This window comes from Rhinolophus sinicus, linkage group LG03 (assembly GCF_036562045.2).
Source record: "Rhinolophus sinicus isolate RSC01 linkage group LG03, ASM3656204v1, whole genome shotgun sequence".
NCBI classification, from domain to species: domain Eukaryota; kingdom Metazoa; phylum Chordata; class Mammalia; order Chiroptera; family Rhinolophidae; genus Rhinolophus; species Rhinolophus sinicus.
Window position 1 is genome coordinate 68,733,051 of NC_133753.1, and position 22,067 is coordinate 68,755,117.

Here is a 22,067-nt window from a genome sequence, read left to right on the forward strand (position 1 = left end):
GTTTCTAAGGTGGTTCCCGATGATCCCTCCCTCCTGGTAGTCATTCCCTTGTGTAATATCCACCCCTTAAAGGTGCAATGGACAGAGTCACACATGTCTGATGATTAGACTGTGATAGACGTGTTAGAATGTCATTTCCATGATATGTTTCCATTCTGGCTTCCATCTTGGGTCTCCACGTTGGACACTCTCACTTGTTCACTTAATGGGAAACCAGCTGCCATGTCATGAGCTGCCCTACAGAGAGCCTCACACAGAAAGAAAATGACAAATGTCTCCATCCTAGCAAGGAGCCGAGGCCCTCAGTCCAACGACCCATGAGGAACTGAATCCTGCCAATATCCACATGAGTGAGCTTGGATGTGGATTCTTTGCCAGCCAAGCCTTTAGCTGAGGCTTTAGCCCTGTGAGGGAATCTGAGCCTGAGGACCTAAGTAATCGTCTGGATTTCTGACCTCCAGAAACTGTCAGATAATAAAGGATTATTGTTTTAAGTTGCTAGATGTGTGGAGCAATTTGTTACACAGCAATAGATAACTAATACATGGGAAGAGGGAGGACAGAGAATAACCAGCACAGTTCACCATTTTTGCCTCACAGCATTCACTTTTGCCCTTTCCTCACATGAAGAAACTCTTGCCCAACACACACAAACATGACACTACATCCCATCACTTATCCTGTAATCATGAATGATTTAAATTCATTAGTGCCCTTTCCCAAAACTTAAGTTATTTAAGTAACCTCCCAGGAGAACTTTTCATATTCAGTAACAGAGACAAGGAGAAATGGAAAGCATACATTAACATAAAATATAGCCACTATAATACCTGCTTCTGTAAGTGATCATGAAACCTAAAATGATACCCACCACTCCTTTTTTTCTGTATTTTTGCTGATTGAGGTGACTTACCTGGTAGAGTGACCTAAACCTTTATTTACCCAATTTAAAATTCTTAATGGCGCTAGGTTTAATGAGGTTCCACAGTTTTCTCATTGACCATTCTTATGGAAGAGGAAGAGGTTCTTCTGTGGGAATGCTGAGTCCCATACATGTTTTCCTTGCCCCTATTGTGTTACAGTAACCCAATTTCACCCATGGAATTGGATCCGATTACCTTAGCCAGTAGAGTAACCCTCTTCTCTTCCTATTGGGAGGAACATGAGGAAAATGAGGAGCCCTAAATAGCCAAAGGACAGTCTCAGCTTCTAATGTAATGGAACAATGATTACGTTTCCTGGCAAAAAAAATTGGCCTACCTTGAGAATTAGAACTTTTAAAACTTCTGAACCCTTAAGTGAAATACAATATAATAGTGAGAGAGGTAACTCCCATTCCCACTCTTTGGTTCCTGAACCTCTATATTCTGGCTATGAGAAAATGGCACTGTGCATCAACTGTTAGTTTAAGGCATATACTACATTCCATTGCATAGAAACCTAAACTTGCCAGCTACTGTATCAGCCTCAGCTGATAAAAATGTCTGTTTTTTAATATATTTAGAAACTGTGGAAATAAGCACAGGATGAGTCCATAGACTTATTGGAGCTGCTGTCAGACAGAAATCAGTCAAGATTCCATTTGTCATCTGACCTCCGTAAGTCCATCCTCTGACCACTGGATCATAACAGTGTTTTGTATCCTAAGGACTAGCATTATCTCAGAGTCAATGTCTACAAACCTCCAGAAGGACTAGGGATTTCCCTTCCCCAGTAAAAGTCATCCAGGTAAGTAAGTGACCACAGGTTTATCTGGAAAAGCTATGGAGGCCATTTGGGGCTATACTACAGGCCACATTCTTCCTCAAAGAGACGTGGCCTGCTCCTTAATTAAAGGGAGTCAGATCTGGGAATTGGCCTAAGTCTAGGAACTGGGTATGAGGCTAAGAATTCTCACTATGACAACTTAAGTCAGTTTTTATTTTATGTACTTCTTTCTTAGAAGATTTCCCATCTATTTAATGCTCAGAGACCTTATGATCAATTAGTTATTGGCACATGTTCATACTGGTTAAAACACTCTGATTACCACTCTGGAAAACCGTACCCACCTTGTCTCTAACACTTGGCCCTAATACTCTGGAATCCCATTTTTTCTATTCAAATCATTCCGTTTTCATGGCAGTATCTCCCAGGTCTTTCATTATTGTTAGGGAAAGCCACCACAGAAGTTTTCAAAGATACTGCTGTTTCCTTACCAACTCACTTTAATATGTTTTTGTGAAGGAGGTGTCCTCCTGGATGTTCTGAGGTGAGGAAGGTGAGGGGATAGTGGGATAAACAGCACATTTTAAATATGTCAACATTCCCATTTCTCAAAGCCATCAAACTCCCTTTTGTAATTTCAATCTCATTCACCATGGGCAACTGTTGAATCCAGGCTTCTACTGACAAACCGTTAGACTCACTCCCAACTTTTCTAGCTAAAATACTAAGTCTCCATTCCTAGTAATAGTACAGGCTATATACATACATTTAGCATAAAACTGCGGTGGCTACACTAGCAGAAAATTGGGGCTAGCAAGAAGATGGTGGCTGAGCCTGCAAGCATGGATTGCAGTTAGGATGGTGGGTTGCAGATCGTGTGGATCCTGCTTCCTGTGTCTCCGGCCCAGCCACCAGCAAGAATATAGTGGTATAACTCCCCTATCTATGGCTCCGTGGGTGTTCCTTTTTGGCCTCACCATATCCTGCGTTCTTACGTGGAGAGCAGGACCAGAGACCCCGCCTGCCACCACGCACGACAGTTATTTTGAGATTTAATTCTCATTATAGCCCTGGAAGCAGCAAGGGGTGGTAGTGAAAAATGGGGTGGTGTATCTTGAGGAGAGCAGATACCCCATCAGAAGGAACTAACCCCAGTGAAGTAATTGATTCAGGAAAGACGGGTTTCATTAGACAGTGAGAGAGAGAAGTTTCCTCTCTCAAGGCAAGTTCAAGGATATGCAGAGATTCTAAGTTCTCAGTCTCATGTATGCCTGTACAAATGTCCCCAACCCAAATCTTAGTGTTTTGTTTCTTCCAAAGTGCCCCTACCTTCACTTAAGAAACACGAATTCAAAATGTAGACCCTAGGTTAGGAAATCTTGCTTAAAACTTCCCTAGAAACTTTTGGATATTCCTTTCCTACTTTGGTATGAGTTCAAGCACTTAGCTTATCTTTTTCTTTTTATAAGCTTTACAACACAGAGATAGTCAGCCCAGCCCACAATCTTTAAATCATCATTGTTGCCATAGTGATACAATGCCACAGCCAGTGTGATCTAATGCCTTGCCCCAGCTGACACACCACCCAATAACAATACCAGTGATAATGTGAGTAATCGTGCTGTGACTGTATGCCATGAATTACGCTTTATGACTCACCTTCTTCACTTAATTATCTTCTCAATAAACTTGTTCGAATTGAGTCACCTCATTTTTGCACACCAATATGATCTCTCTCACAACAGTTTCCCCATTACTTTACATCTCCGTGTTCTTCATAGGAGTTCAAAATGTGTTTGAGAAGCATTTAATACAAAGAGCTAAAAGGCTCACATGGCAACATTCAGTGACAAGAAAACTTGTGGAAATAATTTCCTAAGAAAGTAAGAAATGCAGGCTGAATTTAGCCTCCAGATTAATTACTTTGCTTTTAATGTCTATGTTATTCTTTCTTTCACCTATCAAATATCTTTAAGCACTTCCTATGCACCAGACATACAAACAAACTGGAACTGGACATACAGCAATAAGGAGCTGTGTGGGTTCTTCTGTTTGCCCTCCCAAGACCCGTCCTTCATTCTTTTCTGACTTTCTCTGTGCCCCAAGTAGCTGATCTCGTAGCTGATCTCTGTGAACTGTACCAGCAGGTTTACGAACTCTCTGTCTATGAGACGCAGCCGGTGGGAAGCGCTGGCAGTAGCTGGCAGGGCAGATGGAGAAGGTCAGGGTATTTCTTCCCCTGTGCTTTCCCTTTCTTGGCATACTTCCGGGATAGTGGCTGCATCCCTCTACTACTACAGCTCCTGTTCAGTGACCCCGCCCCCATCACTCCAGCCGCTATAAAGGTCCAACAACAACACTTTCTTCCCTTGGCTCTTCAGGCTTACAGTTACATCCTATTATCTTCCTGGTGTTGCTAGTTCCCGGGTGTCTCGCATCCCTGGGTGATTGCTTTATCTTGCCCATAATTCTAACAAAGTCCTTTCACTCAATTTCTTTCAAATCCCAGCTTCCTGCCATTAGCTTGACTGGTACAATAGAACAGGACATTCTTTGGCTTCATGAAAGTGACAATATAAACATTTGATATATCATGACTGGAAAGCACAAGGTGCTATGGGACCACATAGAGGAGTAGCTTAACCTAGCCTGCGATATCCAGGAAGGCTTGTTTTGTGAGATCTTATCGCCAAAAGTAAAGAGGCAAGTCGGTGTGTATTTATGTTTTGGCACATTGAGTCCTCTGTGTCTTTGTATCAAAGAAGTCTGTGAACTAAAAGTATTTGAGAATCTTGAAAAGTGACTTTAAAGAAAACATTTTGCTATATTTGTATCTCTTAGGATAAAGTAAATTTTGCCTAATTCAATTACACAGTTAATTCTCTTTGACCTAACACCCTTAGAAGCCATTCCTACACATGCTTGCCACGTCGCTGTCCATGCAAATTTGTACGGTTATCTCCTCCCTGAGATAACTCAGTGGCCTTCAAATTTCAGTGACCTCTAAAATCTCAGTGGTTTGCAACAAGAAAGGTTTACTTCTCAGCTAAGGGCTCTGCTTCAGGAGCTAGGCTGCTAGAGCAATGGTTGAATGATTGTCAGTCTCTTGGCAGAGGGAAAAGAGAACCAGTGAACAACATGCTGGCTCTTAAAGATCCTTCCTGAAAGTGACTTCTGTCACCTCTGTCCATATCATTGGCCAAAACGAATAATGTAATCACCAGGCAGAGATGGATGGTCTCTCAGCAAGGGACTCCTCCCTAGGGAAAGAAAACGGAAAATTAGGTGAATAGTAATAAAAGCAACTACATCTGCCAATGAATGGAAATCATTTAGTCTTCAAAAGTCTTGCTAAGTCTTAGGAAACAAAAGTCTCTTCCATGAGATACAAAATTAATGTTGATTTTTTAACTAAGACTAACTGATATGAGCAAATGTTCCCGTCCATCCACAGATGAGTATTCCACACTAATAATATTAGAATATTTGAAATGATTGACAATAATTATTGTATATTTCAAAAGAGAGAAGAAATAAGAACATATAAATTTCCTTTTGCCTGGGAGGGATAAGGAAAAACAAAGGAAGGAAGGAAGAAAGGAAGGAAGGAAGAAAAAGGAAGAAAGAAAAGAAAGACAGACCTATAAACAAATATGGCAGGTTGATTTATTTCTTATTTATCAATTTACACCTCCACCTTTTATTTTTTAAAAATATTTTGAAGGGATTTTAGAGAATAATTTTTCCTCATTATTTTTATTAGCAATATTTTGAAATATAAAATAAAATTAATATTCACCACAATTTTCTAAATAATTACTTATTTAGAAATAAGTGTAAAAAGTGTTCATTTTTTCCAAGGCAGAATACATAACTACACCCATTAAAAATAACAATTATGTTAAAATTATGTGTGTATATCAATACTAACAAAAATTAAATGTGGAAAAATTAAAATTAATATTTATAAGGAGATAATAGAAGAATGCTTTTGTGTTTAATTTCTGAAATTATAACAATGGTGTGATGAATGATTTTAAACATTCATTGTCTATCATTTATCATCAAACATCTCCATTATTTTGATTTCACCGATGCTTATATAGTAAATTTTGCTTGCTTAAAAATCCTACTTATTTAATTTCTGTCATTTTTTTATTGTAGATAAATTAAATCATACCAAATACATGTTCTCCTTCCTTATATCTGAATATTTCTCAAATATCACTAATACTGGTTATGTGTACATGCTCAGATACATAGATAAGAAATGAAAAACAATTATTAGAATTATGTATGCACACAATCCAAAACTACATTGCTAAACACAATTAAATTTTAGTCTACTGGGTTCTATAAAAGAGCAAAGCCAATATACAGAAATCTTATTGATAAAATGAGAGCTCAAAGAGAAAATGACCATAATTAAAATGTCATTCAATCAAATTCTAATGCATTACTACAATTGCAATGAAAATTTTCCAAATTTAAATTCTCTTTGCATAGGCTGTATTCTTTACTTTTTCTTGCAAATTGCTTTATTTTAGAAAAATATATATTTTCCATTTAAATAAACTAGTTTACTTGATTATTCCTGTTGCTGTTGAGTCACCATTTAGAATTTAGTTTGTTGGACATTTGAATTTATCTAATTACTGAAAACTACACAGCTGGACAGAGAACGTTATTCATATGCTTTTACCAGAGCCATGAGACACTTCTATGAATGATCGCAGGCTCTATATGCTCCATGATGAAAAATAAATGACAGATGGGCATGATGTTTATGATGCTCCCAATATTTTCAAAGCTGTAGACAACCAGTTTCAAATGATTGATTTTGAATCTAGGGCATTTATATGTTTGGACAATATTGTAGAGGAACAAAACACAGGTGTAACACTGAGTCTGATTTCACCAGATTTTAACCTCATTTGACAGAGAAGTTATCAATGAAGAGAATCACTGGTTGAACCCAGGTTCTCTACAGTTTTTGAGAAATGTTCTTTTCCAACGAAATTCTTGAAGAAAGACTTTTTTTTTCTATTTAATGGATTATTATTACAGCTCTAGAAATTCAGAATGTGTGAGAGTGTGTGCTGTTACTTTTCAAAATTGAAGAGTAGACAGTTTTAGAATTCTGAAACTTATAATCTGGCTTCGAAGTCAGAAAACCTGGGGTCCTGTCCCAGTTCTGTCACTAACACGCTGTGTAGCCAAGCACTAATTACCTGATATATCTGTGTTTCTGTTCTTTCATTTGTAAATTGAAAAGAAAATATTTTCTTCAATCTATTTCACAGGGATATTATTAAGATATATGAAACAGAATTTGTTAAAGTAATTTGAGCTTGTCAAAAAAAAAAAAAAGATCCAAAGCCAAAGGAATTGTAACAACTATATATGATGTCAGAGGGGTAGTGGATTGGGGGAGGAGGGTTATCACTTTGTGAGGGGTATAAATGTCTTTAACTAGTATGTTGTTTTGTACACCTGAAACTAATAAAAAATTATCCATAAATCCACTTCATAATTATAATTATGTAACACTACATAATTATAATTATGTAACACTACATATCCCACCCGACTAGAACCATCTTCCTAAATAAGAAGAACAATGAATAAAGTTATTAAGAAACAATCTGGAAATAAACTTTTTGAAGTGGAATATTAAAAATATAAATTTATCACTTTAAAAACTCTGAAGTTCTTCTATGATGCAATTTTATAGGCAAAACATCTGGCAATAAAGATTGGAATTGGGTGCAGATTTTAGTCTTACTTCCAATACATTAAATAGGTAACAGTGAACTTCAAAAAGAATTTCATAATCCATCTCCAACAAATTGAAACAGCTTGAGAGTAGAATATAAAAGACTTGGTTACTGATTGGGGAAGGATGAGGGAGAAGGGGAAATTAAGAATTACACTGGTGACTAAATAGATGGAGGATAATGTCCTCAAAAAACAATAAATTGGTGTAAGCTAGGGTAATGGGAGTAGGAGTGTGGCATGTCAAGATATTAACTTTAATGTTTAACCTGCTGGAGATGCGGGTATCCAGTAGTCTTTAAATAAATTACATTCCAATCATATTTTGGAGGGGCTTCACCTAGCCATGTGTGCTAGAACTCGGGGACCCTAGTGTTCTTGACGGAAACCTTAAAAAAACTTCATTCTTTACTATATAGTAGTTAAAAAGAATGAGATAAATCTATATGTAGTGAAACAGAATAATGTCCTAGATATAGTTGAAAAAACAAAGTACACAACAGTGAATATAGTATGTTCCCCTTGGTGAAAAATAAAAGTGATATATGCTTACATATTCATAAACTCATTCTGGGAAGATATAGAAAAATCGGTAATGTGTTGCCTCACAGGAAGGGATTTGGGGGACTGGAATTCTGAGGAGGGAGAGAGAATAATTTTATTCGTTACTCTGAAATTTACATTGTCTGATACATAAATAGCCACTCCAGCTTTCTTGTGAATAGTGTTCACACAGTATATGTTTTTTCCATCCTTTTACTTTTAACTTGTCTGTGTCTTCATATTTAAAGTGAGTTTCGTATAGATAGGGTCTTTCTTTCTTGTCCAGTCTATCAACACGTATTTTAGGTGTTCAGACACTGACATTTAATATGATTACTAATATTATTGGACTTAAACCTTCCATTTTGATATTTCTATTCTGTCTCATTTTTTTTTCTCTTCCTCTTTTTTTCTGCCTTCTTTTGGACTAATTGAGCATTTTTATATGATTCCATCTTAACTTCTTTTTGGCTTATTAGCTATAATTCTTTGTTCTGTACTTTTTTAGTGTTTACATTTAACAAATACTGTGACTAGTGCATTTATGTATATTTAATCCTCATCTCATAAGGTAAGTCTAGATTTCTCTATTTTACAGATGAAGTAAAAGTATCTTGCTGAAGTTATAAATTAATGTCGCAGGACCAGAATTCAAACCCAGTTTTACATCACTCCAAAACATACTTTGTGATATTAGGAAAATATTGGAATAACTTTTCAACCTTTAATATAGTCAGAAGCCCATAAAAAGATCACCTAGGACAAAACCTCAATTATTATATTTTAAATTATTGAATTATATGTGGATATTGTAAAGGAGTGAAGGGCTAACATCAGAGACTGACAGAATTTGGAAATAAATGCAAGAATATGGTACTGTCACTTCTCTGTGTCTGAAATTAAATATGGTAAAACAGAATAAAGAAAGTATCTATCCATAAAAGAAAAATCTTACCCTTAAAGCAAAGTTTTAAAACAGGTTGCGGATAATATTAGTGTGTAACGCAAATTTCTTTTAGATATTTACAACTCTCTAGAGCCTGATTGAAATCAGGACAATATTTGAAAATGTAAGTGCCACCAAAGATGGCTTTTGAGGCTTTAACTGCCCTATAATCTCTAACTCCCCTCAAATAAACTCACAGCTTAAATAAGAGCATGCTTAATATAAAAATGCAGTTTTAAGACAAATCCCACTGCCTGCACTTTTAACTCTATAGCCACTCCTAAAATACTTGTGATGAGAAAATTCTAAAACTCCCATTTGTTGGGAAAAAGAATGAAAGGAAATGAACGCCCCAACAATGGATGCAGATATTCTAGTCTCTTTCAAAGTTTAATTCCTATAATATATATATATATTACATACTACAAGAATATATATATATATATATCATACATATTCATATATATTACACACACATACACTCATTTTGAGAAAAAAATAATAGAATGATGCCATTTATCATATAATAAAATCTGACTGCATCCTTACCAATAACTGTTTCATTAATTGAGATATTAATTGCATATAATAAATTTAACCAATTTTTAGTGTATAGTTTGATGACTGTTGGTAATTGCATATAATTGTGTAACTACTGCTTCTATCAAGATGTAGAATAGTTCCTTCACCCTAAAAATTCTCCTCAAGGACCTTTGCCCTTGATGACCTCTCCTTATGTCTGGGCCCAGGCAATACTGATACCTTTTCTATCACTGGTATCTTTGCCTTTTCTAGAATTTCATGTAAATGGAATAACACAAAATGCAATATTTTGTGTTTGACTTGTTTCACACATCATGCTTTTGACATTCATCCATGTTGTTGTGTGTATTGCTGAGCAGTATCCCAGGATATAAATATACCATAATTTGTTTATCCATTCACAAGTTGATGGAGATTTGTGTTGTTTTATGTTTTTAGCTATACTAAATAATACTGCCTTGAATGCTCACATGCACATTTTTGCATAGACATAAGTATTTATCTGGGGTAAATACCTAGGAGTGGAATTGCTAGGTCATACGGTAAAGTATGTTTAACTTTATAAGGTACTATCAAACTGTTTTACAAGGAGTCGGTACTATTTTTGCATTCCGATTCACACTGTACGAGAGTTTTAGTTGCTCCATTTCCTTGTCAACACTTCGTAGTCTCAGTCTTTAACACATTAGCTATTCTAGTGGGTGTGTGTTGGTATCTCATTGTGGTTTTATCAAGTAATCTTTCAATGAAAGTGTTGTATTTCCAATTTCTGCTCTCTGACTGGCAAAGGGATCATCTGATTTATGTACATTCTGGTTTATTAATGAGTCTTCCATGTAGTTATGCAGCTTCCATCAATTCCCTGCAGTGAGATCTACACAGAATGAATGATAAAGTTGATTTTTTTGAATCTATGGAGCTGAAGACTAGATCCTATACTTTTTTATAACTTCATCAGAGTGTTGCCTATCTGTGAGACCTCGCCTGAAGAAGTCAAATATCCTGACTCTCTTCCTTCCTTCCATTCTACCAATCATCCATTCTTCCAACTATCAGCTACTCTATTTACAAAGACACGTGTTAATTTTGGAAAATTAAAACAATATAGAAAGGTATATAAACAAAAGCCAAAACAAAATCCATTCAATGTTACCACCCAAAGACTATCACCATCAACATGTTGATGAGTTTTTTCCACACTTCTCTTTATGTACAGTAATTATAGAATATGTTATTATAATGGATTATTTAATTGTTACAACCCCTATGTGTGATAGATCATATTGTAACCCGATTTTAGAGATAACAAAACTAGAGAAAAGAAAGTTCAGTGAATTCTCTCATATAACAAAGCTTAGTAAGTGATAGTGCTGACATTCAAATTGAGGGAGTGCAAATACTTAACCACGATCAAGACTGTCTCCCATATACATGTCTATGTATTTTTTGTGTGTGTAGTCTTTGTATCTTAACACAAGTATATTGCATCTCAACATTATATTTACATGCTAACAAATATAGGTAAACACGGCCCTGTATAATGATTGCATATCTTTTACTGTATGGATATACTGTGGTACATTTACTGTCTGGATATACCATAGTACATTTATTTAACCAATCCCCTAATTATTGATATTTAGCTCATTTTCTATTTTTTAATATTATAAACATCACAAGGAACGTTCATATATATATATATATATATATATATATATATATATATATATATATATATATAATCACACACACACACACACACACACACATATATACATATGTATGTATGTATTAGTGTCCAATTGTCTTCTTAAGATAAATTCCTAGGGTGGAAATGCTTAGTCAGAGTGTCTGCTCATTAAAAATTTAATGAGTAGACCCAAATTACCCTCCAGAAAAGTTGTACTTACTTCCCCAGTAACTGAATGTGAGATTGCTTCTTTCCCTGTATTCTTGCCAACATGGGTCTCTGTCCTCACCAGTTTTTAATTTTTTAAAAAATCTTTGTTAATCTGAAAATCAAGAAATAATATCACATGGTTATTTTATTGTATTTATTAATGGGGCTAAATATTTAGTCTCTTTAAATATGTAAGCAATGTGCATACATTCATCTGAAATAGCCAAACAATACAGATGTATATTAATAAAAAGTAGAAGTCCCGTCTCCTATTCCTCTCATCAGAAGTATCACTGTAACCATTTAGTATATAACTGTGTAGAGCACTAAGATCTACTTACATATTTATGGATACATATTTTTAATTTTCCTTTGATTCAAATGGAAAATCTACAGCTCGCTTTTTATACCTAAAAATATGTCTTAGACAATTTTTCATTTTTATATAGCTGCTACACACTGTTTGGATGCACCATAATGGATTTCACCAGTTTCTGTTGATAAAATTTAGGTTAATTACATATACGTTTTCCTAAGAAATATATATTAATTACCTACTGTATGCTAGGATTGTTCTAGAAATGAATAACACAAAATCCCTACCCTGATGAGATTTCCATTTTGAAAATAATGTTGCAAAACATTAGACATTCATGTACATTTTTGCAAGTATGTGAGTGGAAAATATTTCTCTAGGAAAATAACATTTTACATTTCATTTAAAATTTTGATAAATAAATACATAACAGGTCATCAAGAAGCATTAGTTGAGTAAAGGAATAAAGATATCGCTCTATAGTTAAATTATAAAATTAATAATAAGCAGCTATGTCCTATTTGGTGTACATAGTGATTACAATTTTAAAAATTAGTTTCTAACATCAAAAAAAAGGAGTTAACTAGAATGAAGATTTCTGTCATCTCTTGGGAAATAAGAAGATTTGGTAACATTGTGTCCACATTTGCACAGGGCAGCTGGAGCCAAGTGATGAGTGAGTAGTGGTTTGCCATTCCAGATTGTATTATACCAAGCCACTTCACTCATTTACCTTACCTGCGTAGCTCCTATGGCTTTTGAATTTGCTGGTCTCCATGATAAAGAAAAAAATACCTAAAAGAGACAGAACGAATCCCAAGCATACAATGTTTAACAATGACCTCATATATTTATTAATATAATACAATAATGTATCTTTCAGAAAAAGGGTTGGTGAGCTTGGAAGCACAGAAAGAAGAGATTCATGAGGTGAATGATGGCAATGTCTTTCTGAATATATCTTTGGAGGAGGACATTTTAGGCAAAGTAACCATCTGGCCATTTCAGTGGCTGATATAGTGTCACGGTTAAGAGTATCATAGACTTTAGAGGTAAACTGCCTGGATTCAAACACTGGTTCTGCCCCTTTTTAGCTCTAGCACCTTGGACAGTTTTATGAACTGAATATTTGTGTCACCCCAAAATTCATATGTTGAAGCTCTAATCCCCAGTGTGCTGGTATTTGAAGGTGGGACCCTTGAGAGGTAATTAGGTCATGAGTTTGTACCCTCATGAATGAAATTAGTGATCTTGTAAGAAGATACTCTTTCTGCCATGTGAGGATTCAGCAAGAAGGTCCCTCTTGCAAACTAGGAAGAGAGCTCTCATCAGAACCTGACATGGTGGCTTTCTGATCCTGGACTTCCCAGCCTAGAGAACTGTAAGAAATAACTGCCTGTTGTTTAAGCCACTGAGACTTTTGCATTGTGTTAAAGCAGCCCAAACTGACCAAGACAGTAAGGTTATTTAATTCCCATGCTCAGTGTCCTCATGTACAAATGGGAATAATAATGGACCTTACTTCATAGGTGTGCTGCAATGTTTAAATGAGTCACTGTACATAAAGCACTTCAAGAAGTGCTTGGCTTATATAAGCTTCCAGTATTATTAATATGGATGTATTAGACACTTATATCAGGAGTGCCTTAAATTTATGCACCAAATAATTATTTAACTCCTTTTTCCCTACATCCTCACCAAGCAACCTTCTGATGGTTCCCTGTATGCCGTGACTTCAGGGAGATGCACTGACTTGAGACGTAAATCCTTTCACGGTCTCTGAGGAGTAACTACCTGTTGCATTAGATTATCTGAGCCTTTATCAGTCAGTACCTCATTGAGATGTGCTGCCAAGGAAGCAGAATTCAGTGACAGCGTGCAACTTTGGATTACCAGCAACAGTGTTTGGCTACAGAGAGTTTCCCCTAAATAAATTGGCAAGAGATTGAGATTTTTTTCTTTTTTTGAGGTTAATTTTCTGTTCACCTATTTTGTTGCCTCTACAAACTAATCCAGTCTTTTATATGGAAAAGTTTGAGACTTCAGGAAGTGAGCTCACAAAGGGCTTTGAAAAGTGAATCTTGGGCAATCATTTCAATATAGTATAAAAGGAATTACTTTAGACTCTATTGATACAAAATCTATTAACTGTTGACATTGACTGAGCTGTAATCAGTCACCTTTACAAAATCCATGCAGAACCCTTGAAATTTAGGCAAATTATTCATAGGCAAGTGAACATTACTAGTTAAAAGAAAGTTTTCCCTATTAACTTGTGAGTCTTCTTAAAAACACTTTGCCAGGATTCAATATTTGTATGTTACTATGTTCAGGGTTAGTGTATTTGTTTGGAAGTAAATTAAACCATTTATTTTAAAATGCTGTTGTTTATAACTTAGACTTTCGCAAACGCATTGACTCTCCTTTTGAATGAACTCTTCATTCTGTATTTCTTACTCTGGTAGTACACAATGTCAAACAAATAGTGTAAATGTTCCTTCTCATTATGCTATTCTGTGAGTCATTCTGTCTCAGTGTGGCAACCATGGGTCACCCACCATGGAGGTGACCGAGTAAGATCTCCTTTCAAACATACCTGCTGTAGGGAGCACAGATGGCTGATGGCTTTCAACTGTCACACTTTGGGACCCACTATGGAGTTCCTGCAAGCCATGACTTCCCTGGGCTGCTGCCAGTCTTTCAACACAGTAGGGGTGCTACCCTGGCCTTTCCTGTCAGCACACTTTCAGCTGGCGCCACTAACTGCAATGGCACAGAATCCCATCCAGCAGAACATCCAATAAGAAAACCCACTTTGCAGAGAAGTAGGTATGGGAGTGGGCCCATGTCCATGGGATCTGTCATATCATATACTGTACTATTTACATGAAACTGGCCTCATAGAGTACTGGAAAGGCTTACTGAAGTTACAGCTAAATCAGCAGCTCAGAGATAATAATTTGCAAGGATGGCACTCTATCCTTCAGGATATAGTATAGCCACGAAATCAGAGATCTCTATATGGCACTGTGTCTCCAATAGGAAGGATACATGGATCTGAGAACCAACGGGGTGAAAACAAGAATGGTCTCATTTACAATCACTCCCAATGACCCACTAGGGAACTGTGTGCTTCCCCTCCCATAACTTTGAGCTAAGCAGAGTTAGAAATCCTAGTCTTTAAAGGTTTCCTCCTGCCAGGGGCCATGGCAGTGATCCATTAAACTATAAGCTATCCAGGAGTAGGGCACTTTTAACTCTTTGCACCGAGGGGCCAGCCAGCAGGGATAATAGATTAAGTCGCTGTTAGAGATGGGGATGCATTTACACTGAGGAAACAAGGAGGAATAAATATGGAACCCAGGTGATCTAGTTGGGTATCTGTTGATATTCCCATGCCCAATGGTATGGACACATGCAGAAACCCCAGACTAAGAAGGGTCTGATGAACAAAGTCTAAGGCCCTTTGGGAATGAATGTTTAGGTGGTGTGACCAGGCCCGAGCTGAGAGAGCGATATGGAGAGGATAGTGGAGGACAGAATAAGTATCAGAATAGCCCAAAACAAACTGCAGCGACAGGGACTGTAGTTGATCCCATTAACCCCCCCTTTCTAAGTTTATTCTTGGCAAGAGGGGTTCACAGGAATCATGGAGGAGCATTACTGCGAACTGATTGATAGTTTCCAGCTGAAGCACTTGGGGTCCACCCCCGAGTTTGCACCAGGCCCACCTGTTCCTGCAGTGCTCTAAATGACTGAGCACAGTAGAAGCACTAAAACTGGGCTCTTCCTGACCAAGTCTGGGCTCCTCTAATGGACAACTTTAGCTCAGGGCTCCCCAATGATCTGGGTGAGAATTATACTCCAACCTGGGGTTGTCCTAGTCATTCTTCCTTCCCTGTCTGCTTCCCCTGCTTCTAATCTACATTCCGATCTGACTCTCCCAGGCTTCTCCTCCTTCCTCTCATTTATCCTTTAAGGCATTTTCCCTGACCAATCTCTTGCACGTCTAACCTTGTCTTGGTGTTTGCTTCTCACAGGAGTGTAACTGACACAGAGTTTATGAATTTCAGCAAAAGACAATGACACCAACACCTACATAAGGTGGAAAATGATAACAACACCCACATAAGGTGATCAGAATGACTTAAGAAAGATCCTTAATGGGAAACATTAGAATATAACATAACCTTTAGTTTTTAATAGAATCCTTTTGTGGGTCAAGAATTCTTCTGATGTTGTTCAGTCAGCTATTTTTAAAACTCCTCCAAAGACATGTATTCATCTGAGAATAACTCTGGTGGCTGGGTTAAGACCAATCTGATAGACACTGATTTCAGAACTGCAAATATGTCTAGTGAGCTGGGAGGGATTGAACCTAGCGTGTTTTCCTGAAAATACGACCTAGCGGGACAATCAGCTCTAATGCATCTTTTGGAGTAAAAATTAATATAAGACCCGGTTTTATATTATATTATGTTAGATAAGACCCGGTCTGATATTAATTTTTGCTCCAAAAGATGCATTTGAGCTCACTGTCCAGCTAGGTCTTATTTTCTGGGAAACACGGTATCACTGTATTTCAGCCCTGATGGTACATTCAAGCACAGAGCCTTTGTATAGTAACTCTGAGAGGGAGGCACTAATGTGAGGAAATATAGAAACTTTTAAGAAGACACAACACATGTAGTAGTTTTACATTAGGCAACCAGAAAAATTCATTAAGTGACAGAATTCAGGTAGAAAGCTTTTCAAACGAGGGAATAGATGACAAGAGAAACGTTCTTCGGGGGTGGGGAGGGTGGGAATGGACAAGAGATGCTTAATCAAAAGGCACTTAATACAAAAGCACTAGAATGGATCCGGAGGAGAGCAACGCCACCAAGCCAAAGACTGGGTGCCCTTGGAGAATGGTCTCAATATGTTTCCTAACATGCAGTTTAACTCCTGGATATACACATTGTAATATATTTATTTGTTGAGAATGCCTTAAAATATAGCTTATAGAACTCAGCTACCAGACAAAAACAAAAACACCATAATCCTAAGGATGGAGTTTGAGGAAGAGAATCTTACTATTTCCTCTCCCTATTCCCCTTTGGCAAGTGGCATAGAAAAGATGTCCCCTGGTGGAAAATCTAGAGGAGGCTTTGGGGGTGTTCTAAATCTATGTCATCAAAATCACTTATCATGTTAATTATCACTAATTGACACAATATCCTGAAAAATGATGGCACACATAACCAGAGCAACCTTCCTGGTGTTGAAATGCTTCATTTTTGGCTTTCCATGACCCTGGATAACCTGCCATCATTCTATGTATCCAATTTATTTTCCTCTCTCTTCAATATACCCTCACTATTCATCAGACTGGTCTCTCCACTGCTGCTGAACATACCACACTCATTTCTGTGTGGGGGAAGAAAAATTCTCCTCTATCCTTTTAGGATATCCTGCTGGGTGTAAGAATTAAACTGGCATAAGACAAATTAACCAGCAAAAAGCATGCACGTTTTACTAAAATGTTTTACATATACACGGGAGCCTTCACAAGAGAATGAAGACTCCCCTCCAAAAGAATGGCAGGACCTAAATGCTTTTATAGTAGATTGAACAAAGAGAAGCAATTGTAGAAAAGTAACTAAACTATGTGGAGAGGCTAAAAAGGAAGGTAAGAACTATTTTAACAACTTCTGTTTGTACAGATTTCTTTCCACCTCAATTCCGATTCCCTGTCTCTGGTGATAAGAATGTCTTCTTTTCTCCAGGGACAGGGAGGGTACCTTTTACATGGGCATTTTATCTCCTGTTTTCAGGAATAAAAAGGAGGGTCAGCGTGTCCTTCCATCTGCTGTTTCTCAAGTGACTTTAAGTTAATCATCAATATACCGGCATATTTTGAGGTGACACGCTCTGAACTCCTTCACCTGTTTGTTGCCTTTATTTGTAGGGTCGACCTGTTCCTCCTATTCATTTCTGTTAATCTTTCAAGTTCTGTCCTTATTCTAACATGTACTCTGTGGATTCACCACATGGGTCTCTTGCCATGTGCACTGCGTAACTTGTTACTTTAAAAATATGCCCTCTTTTATGATAAATAGTTATCGTATCTCCCCAACTTGACTGCAAACTTCTTAAATGCTTACTCATCTGGTAAATATCCATAATTTCAGACTTTTAACACTGCCTCATTTTAGCTGCTGAACCTGGTATGCAGACTGTCGGTCACTGCTCGAGTCACCCCATACCAAGCGTACTGGAATTAATGAGATCATAATAAAAATTGAATGCTTACTATAGACTAGGCTCAATTCTAAGTACCTTACATATAGTAAAATACTTAATTCATGACATTGGCACCATCCTTCATGGCTTGCTTTTTGTCAAGGCCCCTATCTAATCCATCCAATTCTATTGGCTCTACCTTCAAAATAGAGCTGGAATCCTCCCACTGCTCACCAAATTTACTAGTACCATTCTGGTTCCAGGCCCCGTCATTTCTCTTCTGGATTACCGCAACAGCTTCCCATGGTTGTATTCTCAAGACAGCACAGAATAACCCTTTGAGTTTTGTCATATAACTCTGTTCAATCCCTGCAATGGTCACCCACTTCACTCAAAGTAAAAGACAAAGTCCTTTATGGACTTTAAGACCCTATATGATCTTCCTTCCTCCATCACTTGAATCTCATTTCCCACTACTCTTGGCCTTGCTGATTCTGTGCTCTAGATACACTGACTGGCCTTGTTTTTCCACAAAAGCATAATGCACTGTAGGGGTTCAGAACAAGTCACCCCCAGGTGTTCCTCTGTGGTATGCAGATTATTTTGAGCTAATGACAACTGAGACTACGTGGGCTCAAGAGAAACTTCTGCCCACCCCACTCCCCTTAACTACACAGAAAAACTTGAGTTAGGGGCCTTGTTCATAATGGGATTATCAGAGATAACCTTTCTAGACCTATCTATATGGCAAGGCAAGCTAATTACTGAACATCTGCTCTTACCATCCTACAATGACCCTCTGAAGCTCCAAGGTGCTTTACCTCATCCTTAGCTCACAATTCCCCATATATACCTCATTTTCATTTCCGTCTCTGAACCTCTCATGTATGTGAGGTTCCCACACATAGGTGTGTAATTATTCTCTCATTAATGTCTCACGTAGATTTAATTATTAGACACCCCTGAAAAAAATGGAAGAGGGTAAAGTTTATTCCTCCCCCACAGCACCTAGGGCCTTGGCTTTAGTTTTTCTCTTCTGTATAGAGCACCTTCCCAGTTCTACATAGCTAATGCTCCGTTAAATTGGCTCAACTCTCACCTCCTTACTAAGTCCTATCTTGATGGTCTATTTAATGCTGCAACTTGCCTTTCCACCTCCTTCTCAATTTCCTCTCAATCTATTTTTTTTTATAGCACCAATTTTTAACATACTATATAATTTTTTAGCTGTATATCGTCTGCTCTCCTCTTCCCCACATAGACTCCATGAGGGAAGTGATTCTTGTTTATTCATGAGTGTATCCCAAGAGCCTAAAACAGTGTCTGGTACATGAAAGGCACCGAATAGATACTTGCTGAATAAATTTAGAAGCTAGATTTTCTTTTCTTTCGGCAAGGCCACTGCTCTTTGGTGATGAGCCTTAATTGGCTTCTCAGCTTCCACAAAGGGGCAAAACGACAGGGAGCCTAGAGGTCTTAGGGCGAGCTCCAGATTTAGGTTTGAGGGACAGAGGAGCTACAAGTAAAAACCTAAAGGGTGCAGTTAGTTTCTTGGGGGTGACTGAGGAAGTAAGCGCAAACTTCCTCTCTCTTTGCACGCCCAAAAGATGTGTTTCAACTCTCAGCTTGGGCGACTTTGAACATTCTCGTACCCAAGCAAATCCAGCGTCACCATGGTCGGGCTCTACGACACGGACCTCGCCCTGCCCCTGGCAGCTTCACTGCCCTCACCTAGGTGGTTAGGCTGTGCCTAAACACCACTCTTTTTCTGGAAAGGGATGTTCCTGCTACAGGGACAAGGGGCCAAAATGGCGAAACTCCCGCGGCCAGGCGTCCCGCAGGCAGCCGCAGGGGCTGCGGAGCCGGCCCGCGCACAGGCTGCGGCGCGAACACCCCCGCGAGGCCCCGCGGCGATGACGTCACGGCTCCCGCCCACGCGGCCGCACGCACGCGCACTGCGCCCAGCATGAGAGTGGCAGCTCTGATCAGGTAACGCAGCACTGGTGCCGCCTGCCTCCTCCCCTGTCAGCCTTCGGTCCCTTTCTGCTGGTGGGCGGGAAGTGGCGGTGCTGCTGCCGTCGGCGGCGAAAGGAGGGTGTCTGTGCGGGACCCGCGTGTCCGGGCCTCGGCGGCTCATCCCGGCCAAAGGAAGAGGCGGAGCTTTGGGGGCTACTGCACGGCCCGGCTGGTCCCCACGGTCTAGGGATCGCTGGTTCCTCCCCTCCGCTGGTTCCCGCCCCTCTCGTCTTCTGCCCTGCAAACCTGGATTCCTATGGATTCACCTGGGGAACTTACTAAACTACTGATGCCTCGGTCTCACCGCTACAGCGCTGGTTTAATTAGTCTGACGCGGCCCGGGGCCGGCTTCTTAAAAGCTGTAACGGGCAGTGAAGTTGGACAGCGCCTGCCTGACTCAGCCACGCCAGCCCTTTTCTCCTGGCTTTCTTCGTCCTCTTCCACAGTTCCCTTCAGTCCTGCCGTCAGGTCCTCCGGGTCCTGCCTTCCTCCCTAGGCCGTCTATAGCCCCGCCCCTTGCCAATTAAGTCCACACCTCCTCACCTGCCTCCCAACTGTGTGTCTGGGTTGCTTGTGACGTGGATGTGTTTTACCTTGGTGCTCAAGGACAGAAATGGAATTGCACCAGTTTTATCCTAGATCCAGTTGCTGTTGCTTCGGACACTCATTAATTACTTTTTTGGGTGGACCTTATAGTAACACTCCACATTGCAAAAGGAGTTTGAGATCTGTATAGTAACCCATCATATTTAGGTGTCTAAAGTAAGTCCTATGACAACCAAGGACAGGCCCTTTAAATGTTTCCAAACTCAATCTAAACGGAAGCAAAAGGGAACACAATAACAAGATTAAAAAGGGAATTTAGATACTTGAATTATTGTTGGATGAGATTAGGATCTCTATAGAGTGTCTGAGCTGCATCTAACCACACATTTTATTTGTAAGCTCATTGAAGACTTCATGTTGTTCAGTTTCCTAGGTAATTGCGCTAATTGACAATAGTGACCGACTGAGGACTCTTGATATAACACTAATCTCTTCTAGAGTGACTGGATATTCCAGTTTCTTTTAGTTCAGGGACACTTTTAGGTGACTATAATGTCAAAAAGTGTCATTCGGTGAACTTATTCTATAAAGTGAATAAGTGTTCACCGTTGTGGTCTTCATTTGATCTAGATAGGTAAGAATAAAATGTGGTCCAGGAAATGAGTAATTCACATACATATGCAGTTTGCCAAAAGTTTAACTATTAAAGACACACCAGCTGAAGACTCAGAAATCTTGGAGGCAAGGAGAGAAGACTGGTGCAGTCCATTACACTAAATATTCTGTAATGTGCACATACTACTTTTATAATAAAACAAATTACTAAAAAAGCAATGTTGGAAAATTCTTGGTAAACTGTAAGAACTGTATAAATGTTAGGAGATACACTATAAGTATGAATACATAGCAATACATACATATGAATGAATGCATACATAGTATATATGCATTTATGTACATATATACTTGAATATGTATGGAATTAAATACAGTGAATCTACTGTATTAGCAGTATATCGTGTGTGCCGTGTGTGTGTGTGTGTGTGTGTGTGTGTGTAGACTAAAATGAGAGATGGGATATATCTGTGTTGTTTTAGAGAATAAGTGAAACCAAGATTCTTATACATCTTTAGACCATAAAGAACACTTTTCTACTACACAAAAGATTGAATCATTGATTTTTGCAGTTGAATGACATCTTGATTAGCTAGGCCATTCTCTAATTTTATAATGAAGCATGTAAACACAAGCACAGAGTAATTTAGCTTAATATCCAGAATTGGAAACTAAAATTTGATCTTCTGTTGGACTTCTCATATGCCACATATTCTAATGTACTTTGTGACATTCCAAGAGGTAAGAAACGCGGCATTTCCCAAACTTATTTGACCTTGAAAACCTTTGTTCTTAGAGTACTTGCACAGTAGTGTTCTGCAGAACACAATTTGGGAAATATTTAAAAGCTTAGCATATTTTATAACATTAAATTCTGAAAGGATTATGCCCTTTAATCTTTAGTATTATAAAGAGTTAGAATTGTGCAGGTATAT

At 38.3% G+C, this 22,067-nt stretch overlaps 1 protein-coding gene and 1 long non-coding RNA gene across 4 annotated transcripts in view; one reads left to right on the forward strand and one right to left on the reverse strand.

Annotated features, from left to right (window-relative positions):
• Positions 1-3,665: 3,665 nt before the first annotated feature.
• Positions 3,666-20,511, reverse strand: LOC141570604 (uncharacterized). Its single transcript, XR_012494793.1, has 3 exons — positions 20,251-20,511; positions 11,425-11,526; positions 3,666-4,967 (listed from the first exon to the last, which is right to left on the reverse strand). It is a non-coding gene; the product is annotated as an uncharacterized LOC141570604 (long non-coding RNA).
• DPH6 (diphthamine biosynthesis 6) overlaps positions 19,738-22,067 on the forward strand; it is a 151,550-nt gene continuing 149,220 nt past the window's right edge. The window contains exon 1 of one of the 3 annotated variants that reach the window (XM_019725546.2): positions 19,738-19,944. In XM_019725546.2, coding sequence (XP_019581105.2) covers positions 19,922-19,944 — 23 coding nt within the window. In that variant the 5' untranslated portion in view covers positions 19,738-19,921. The remainder of the gene's footprint in view (positions 19,945-22,067) is intronic. The other 2 variants (XM_019725545.2, XM_019725543.2) reach the window with 2 other exon arrangements.